Source organism: Xenopus laevis, chromosome 5L (assembly GCF_017654675.1).
Source record: "Xenopus laevis strain J_2021 chromosome 5L, Xenopus_laevis_v10.1, whole genome shotgun sequence".
NCBI classification, from domain to species: Eukaryota; Metazoa; Chordata; class Amphibia; order Anura; family Pipidae; genus Xenopus; species Xenopus laevis.
In genome coordinates this window covers 171,334,933-171,342,252 of record NC_054379.1, presented here as the reverse complement: position 1 = coordinate 171,342,252, position 7,320 = coordinate 171,334,933, and the positions used below count along the sequence as shown (strand labels likewise).

General features: G+C 44.2%; 1 protein-coding gene across 5 annotated transcripts in view; it reads right to left on the bottom strand.

The window, feature by feature from the left end:
- Positions 1-542: 542 nt before the first annotated feature.
- The window catches only part of XB22169522.L (uncharacterized LOC108705291), a 14,706-nt gene continuing 7,928 nt past the window's right edge, over positions 543-7,320 (bottom strand). For 4 of the 5 annotated variants that reach the window (XM_041563717.1, XM_041563719.1, XM_041563716.1 and 1 more), the window contains 4 exons: positions 7,141-7,242; positions 6,379-6,477; positions 2,490-2,975; positions 543-1,634 (listed from right to left, as the gene is read on the bottom strand). In XM_041563717.1, coding sequence (XP_041419651.1) covers positions 910-1,634; positions 2,490-2,975; positions 6,379-6,477; positions 7,141-7,242 — 1,412 coding nt within the window. In that variant the 3' untranslated portion in view covers positions 543-909. The remainder of the gene's footprint in view (positions 1,635-2,489; positions 2,976-6,378; positions 6,478-7,140; positions 7,243-7,320) is intronic. The other variant, XM_041563720.1, reaches the window with a different exon arrangement.

Below are 7,320 nucleotides of genomic sequence, written 5' to 3'. Positions count from 1 at the left end.
GCTGTTGGCTCCTCTTGTATGTCCTGCAACTTCTCATGTTCTACAATTGTCCTTCTTAATGTTTTCAACCTTCCAACATGAACTTAGCTGAAAGTTATGGAAATGCTACAAGAAATCTTACCAGGAGCTACATCTAATTACAGTTGTCTATGGATCAGGTGCCCACCCTTATGGACCACTAGCTACAGCCTGGCACTCCCAGTGTTCCCATGGTCAGGGACAAAATCCTACAGAGAAACCTGGAGCCATGGCCTGTTTGTTGCCTTCCACCCCTGAATCACAGTCAGCTGCTTCCTCTAAGGGGTGTGGGGGATTTTCTGTGGTGACATGTGGTGGTGGTGTACTCTGCACAAGCCTTCAGTATTTGGTGTCAGGGATCAGGGGTCCCCCCAAGCATGACATGAAGTCTGCCCCCCTTGTGCACAAAGTGCCAGCAAGATTCCCATGTATTACCCCAAACTGTAAGGTTTTATACTAGAACTGAACAACAAAGCTTGTGAGGGTTGTGTTCCCTAAAAAGCAATCCCCTTCCTCAGTCAGTGTTATCATCAGGTAATTTATTAATGATACAGTGCTTAACCAGTTCACAGTCAGGGTACCCCGAAATGGGCCCCCTCTGTACACCATACAGACATGGAACATCCAGCCCATGTATCATGTTGTACATCTAATGATTGTGAGAAGAGCCTGGATGTGGACAAGTCTATGGTGGACCCTATGAGGTCCCACCCAGCACTGCTTGCATTATATATGTAAAAAACTTGCAAAAGATCTAGTCAACTGAAACTGAACTTTTCCTCCTTTCTTTATAAAATGTTAGGTGTACCTGTCTGAAACCAGAGCTAGTTAGTGCTTAGATATGACTAGTTAGTTGTGGAATGCTACATATGATAACAACGTCTCCATATTTTAATGGCGCCTTCTCTTCGGTGCTTCACCTGATGGACTTGAAGGCCTCCTAGATTCTGTAAGCTCAAGTCCATGTGCACATGGTTCTTTCAGTGTCTGCATTTCACTAGTGGCGTCACTAGGCATCTCATTGGGCACTGATAGTGACAGGGAGTCTCTGGAAGATGGAAAGATCTGGAATAGTTGCTTTATGGCACTGGTGCATAGTTGATTATGTTGTTGCTGTTGTTGGGCCATCAGCAGCAGGTTGGAGGAGAGCTTCTCAAAGATGGAGTTCTGCTGTTGCATAGACTGAGACAAGGCCATGATGCTTTGGTTGAAGGAATTCTGGAAGGCCTTAACGTTCTTGTTTAGTGCCTTAACATTGTTATTCAGGATGTCCAACTTCTTTGCCATGGTCCGTCGGAAATGACTTTGCTCAGCATAGATGAGAGTCGTGTGATCTTTCATGGAATGATGATGTCTAGTGCTCCACAACTCTCTGGACCTTTGGCTTGGATCAACTCTACATGCATTCGGCCTTCTCTCTCTTAAATGTTCCTCTTGAACTATTTCTTTTTGAGGATCAGGCATGCCTCCTTCCATGTTTGATATACCGTGGTCCTCCTTGTCCGCAGGGAAATGATGAATGGGCATCTGGGAATCTTCTATCTCAGACCTTGCCGATTCACTTCCATTGTGGACATCAGGAAAATACTCAGAACCAGCATCAACATCTGATGGTCCTAATGGAGTTGAAATGCCATTATTTGTATTGTGCCAGATCAATTAACACTATAATTACCCTCCCATAGCCATACACTCCTATTAAACCCCAGCTTTGTGCCATAGAACAAATGCTTATCCCTGTCCCCTCCTTCATGTGCCCCTTTCCTACCCCAATATCTGCTCAAAAATATATTCTGATTCGACTGCAGGACCTCCCTGCCCCATGGGTCAGGACTATGTGCTCCTTCCCACCCCATACAAATCTGCCAGCAAACTGGCACAGGCTCATGTTACCCCCTGTTCTCATGCCCTTACTATTGGCACTGCCCCACAGTATCATCCCAATGTGCAATATGTACAACTCATAAACATTTCCTTTAAGGTAACACTTAAAGGTATTTCTTAAAGATACATGCACATACATAAAAACACAATGAAACAATATCATAAAACGGACATATGGAGCGGGTACTTTTAATCTCCCTTATTGTATATTCCTCTTTCATTGGTTTTATACAAGCCTTTGTTTTCTTGCACATTTTCTATCCATTTGTTTAGTACAGGCAGATCAGCTCAATGTGCCCATGTGTCTCCTGCTCTCTCATTGCCACCTATTGACTCCCACACCCATAGGGAGGGGCATAGAGCATCACACGGCCTCTATACAGACACATCATTTATCCCTGACAAGTATAGTCTCCCCCACTCATTGTGTTGATAAAGGGCTTCCATACATATCCTTCCCCCCCCACACTTATATGTACCCCAATAATTTGTTGCTTTTTTCTTGTTAGGGGGCACCTCATTCCCTTTTGTTCTACTCCTGCTATGTGTAAGTCATGGTTTCCCCACCATAAATACGTATTACCAACCTGCTGCATTGGGCTCAGCCATTCTACCAGAATCAGTGGCACCGAGGACTCCGGCTGCTACTTCAGCAGAGATAATCTTCTCCATGATGCGCTCGTATGGCCAGAAGGAGATGCTGAGTGGAACCCTGTCGCCCGTGGCCCGCCGGTGTTTGGCAATCTTGCACAGCTTCTCCTTGACTTTTCTCTTCACGTCGGCATATCGTTTCTTACAGTTCTGCAGTGAGCGTGGGTAGGCAGAGATGGCATTGACGGCAGCAGCAATTTCCCTCCACAGGGCGTTCTTCACTGCGGTTGAGGTCCGTGCGGCCAGTTTGCCAAACAGTTTATCATAATGAGGAAGAATACTGTTAATGAGAACATCATTTTCCTCTTCAGAGAAGCGAGCCTTGCGCTGCCTCTCACGCTCCGCCTGCTGCTGGGCCTGGGACTCATCCATGTAGGTCACCATATTCTCAGTGGCCGATTGCTGCTGCTGCTGCTGGAGAGCTGGTGGAAAAGATGGTGAAGGAGATATTCTGAGGCTCAATGACAATGTTCTCAACAGACCAATCAGTAATGCTTAAAGGAGAAGGAAAGACATAATCACTGAGAAAAGTGTTAGACACCTCCAGTGATTGTAACCCCCAGCACCCTGGGCCATGCTCCGGTTTGTGAGAAAATGCACATTCATGGGTTACTTCTGTAGGAGCTTTACATTAACATCTTCAGTTCTTGGATCCGGTCTGTGGCCCTGTGTTATATGCACCGTAATAAGCCGGCTTTTTGCTCTACTGTGTGTATCTCTGGCCGTACAGAGAATCCAGGAAGAAGAAGTAGATGGCAATGTGGTGCTCCTACAATTACAGTACCCTAAAGTAGTTCTTCTATTAGATGAATGATTCCATGTGAACAAAAATATCCCTTGGGCAAATTTCCTTGGCTCTCTACCTCAGATTATATATTTATATATAAATTAAGTGACTGGAAATCACAGCTTGTTATTGGTCTTATCCCAGAAATATGGTGGGGGCCCCCAACATTTAATGATTGGTATTCAAAGGTTTTCTTCTTAGAGAAATGTAGCTGCTTAAATATCGGATGTTTCTTCTCCTAACTGGTCTGTATCTCAGTATCGTTGACGCATGATGGACTAAAAAAAGGCGCCGATTAGTCACTCCTCACTGTAACACGCCAAACAGGCCGAGGCCGTCACAAATCTCCAAGGGCGGAGCGGTACACGCATTGGCCCATGTGATGTGGCCTGGGAGAAATCTAAAACCTACTGGCTACCAAAAACTAAAACTTTACTGGCTACCAGCCAATGACTTTGGGTTTTTACACTTGGCCAATGAAGAAAGACCTTAGTGCTTCATGCCATGGAGCTGCTGAGATACAGACTGCACTGCAGAGTTCTGAGATCACTGCTTCCTGCTAACCCTAATCCTTACCCTACTCCTTACCCTAATCCTTACCCAAATCCTTACCTTACCCTACTCCTTACCCTAATCCTTACCCTAACCCTACTCCTTACCCTAATCCTTACCTTACCCTACTCCTTACCCAAATCCTTACCTTACCCTACTCCTTACCCTAATCCTTACCCAAATCCTTACCTTACCCTACTCCTTACCCTAATCCTTACCCTAACCCTACTCCCTACCCTAATCCTTACCTTACCCTACTCCTTACCCAAATCCTTACCTTACCCTACTCCTTACCCTAATCCTTACCCAAATCCTTACCTTACCCTACTCCTTACCCTAATCCTTACCCTAACCCTACTCCCTACCCTAATCCTTACCTTACCCTACTCCTTACCCAAATCCTTACCTTACCCTACTCCTTACCCTAATCCTTACCCTAACCCTTACCCTAACCCTAATCCTTACCCTAACCCTACTCCTTACCCCAATCCTAACCCTCTGTCTCTCTGCTGTCAGTGCTGGGATTGAAGTTAAACTACATGTATGCACAACATGCCAATCATTTATGGTACAACAACTTTGTTTTAAAACCCAATTAAAATAAAAAAAACCCTTCTCCACCGCACCCTGCACACTATTATAGAAACCAATCATTTAGAGTAGCGCCTATATACTCAAATCAAAAAAATCACAGGTCTTGAAATAATAATCTTGGGCCCAAAGGGTGGTGATATGGAGAAGACTTTGTTACATAGGGAATCCAGATGGAATTTTCAGATGCGGAGCTTACAACTCCTTGGTCTACACAGTGCTACGCAATATGTTGGCGCAATATAAATACATGTTAATAATAATAAATAAAGACTCAGGTCTATATAGTTCACAGGGTGAATTTGAGTTCTTGTTCCAGTTGTGTTTTATCTTCTTATTTACATTTCTTTCATATTTTATTTGTGTATTTACAGAGTATCTATGAATTGTTTACAGACCTGCTCCATTGAGATCTGAGGATATGAAGATAAAGCTTCTAGGACTGAATAAAGGCTAAATCTGTTAGGAATCTAATAATGTGCCACCAGTTTGATGGGTGACTAGATTTTCCTTATGTAAAGAAAGAAGGTTACAAAGTATTTGGGGACGGTTGGTGAGATCCATGGACCTCTTTCAATTTGATTTTGTGAAACGTTAATGTTGGGTGGGAAATTCTAAATGGATGTAACGTTCAGGATCTGTCTTGACTCAAACGTTATGTATGAACCTGACAATCATTTACTGGATTTCATATTGTGACATCATATTTGCTTAATTTTGTTGGTTTAATTTTGATTTATATTTATCAGTTTTTGATTGTATGGTCTGGTTTGGTACAAGAAGACTTATTTTAGGGGTGCCTTTTCATGTTTAGTGACAGTTACAATTGGATGCTGTATTTAAAGGCGTGCTTCACCTTTAAGTTATTTTTAGTATGTTATAGAATGGCCAATTCTTAGCAACTTTTCAATTGGTCTTCATTATTTATTTTTATGGTTTTTGAATTACTTCTTTTTCTGACTCTTTCCAGCTTTCAAATGGGGGTCACTGACCCCATCTAAGAAAACAAATACTCTGTAAGGCTACATACTTATTGTTACTTTTTATTCCTCATCTTTCTATTCAGGCCTCTCCTATTCATATTCCAGCCTCTTGTTTGAATCAATGCATGGTTGCTAGGGGGATTTGTATTTCGTATAGAATACACATGTGCATGTTTCATGTGAAGCTGGTAATGTGCGCAGTTGTATAGTTTATTATGTGATCTGGTCCAGACACACTTATCAGCAGAGTTCTCTTATGACAACATTTATGGTAGACAAGGAAAGACGTCATTTAGTCCCGATGAGAATGGACAAGGCAGCAATATGGAGTATGGCGTAAGGAGTGGTACAACTCTCTTTCACTCACACACGCCCGGATTCTGTTTGGCTACAGCCCATTATTTGTTGCTGATGTACATTAGTATATATTTGTATTTTTTAGCATTTCAATGTATTTGCTGCCCTGGTTTGATGTGAGTGAGCCCTATTCTTGTATATTTCTACACCCGGGTGTTTTGACATGAGGATATAGGAGACTCTATAGATATACATTGTGCAGGGTGGGGTGCAGAGTATTGGGGTATTGATATTTACATGTGTTTGTCACTGTGCTCTTGTGCTTGGTGTGGAGCTACAGGTACAGTAACACAATTACACCCAATGTGTAACCCTTACATTGGGGTACCAGCCCCCCTCTCCCGTCTGCAATTGCTGATTTGAAAGGTTTTGTCTCAGTGTTATTGTTCTCCAGCCCCTGGTTAATTGGCATATTCAAGCCACATGGGGTGACATTGTGCTGATCCAGTCGTGTGGCCCCCAGGCTACTGTTTTGCCAGGAATGCGACACTGTGACCAACATTAGCCCCCGGGGCTCACACTTTATATTCCCTTGAGACCAGGACTAACACTCACGTGGCACTGTAGCTGCTTCTCGCTCACCATTCAGTTTCGGGGACCACCCATACGACTCCCCATCTTCTTCAATCTTTACTATAATGGTTGGGGGGGCATCTGAGGGACAAAAACACTGTTAGTCACAGGAGCACAGAGAAGTGAATGAACTGATTGTCCCTTTGTGCTCTCACCTGAGGCATCTCTTTGTGCCCATTAATCCTGCCCCCCCACATAGCAGCCCCCCGGATCACTCTTCAATACCAGATCTCTCATTTTGCCACATAACTGGGGCAGGACATGGGTAGTACACGGGCACAACACCGGAAATCTGGGTTCTTGTGAAAAGTAAATGAATGAATGAGCCCCACTCACCCAGCCCAAAGCCCGTTCACACAGCCCCACTCACCCAGCCCCACTCACACAGCCCCACTCACACAGCCCAAAGCCCATTCACACAGCCCCACTCACACAGCCCAAAGCCCACTCACACAGCCCCACTCACACAGCCCCACTCACTGATGGGGAGATTCTGATCTCATTCACGATAGATGGAGCCAGACAGACAAACCCTTGGAGAGAACGGATTATCTAAAGGGGAGTCTGATTATCTGGGTCCATTGGAAGGGCCAAATACATTTTGTGTGTGGCTGGAAACAATGAAAGCCTTGTGTAACTGGTGCCATTATCTGCTGTCAGTGACAGGACAACACAACAGGACGGCTATGGGAAACAATACAAGGCTCTACCATCCCCTTCACATAGTGTGACCCTCACACTCACCAGTTGTGTTGTCTGGAACGTTTCGCTCACACTTTATCCCCTGACTCTGGTCTCCCATCTCTTCTCTCTTCACTGAGCTCTCTGGGGCAGAAAGGTAATTACCTGTTAACAACAAACACAATGGGCTCGATATCATTGTGCCTTTATCAGTCATAACAGGGGCAGACTGTTGCCTTGCCG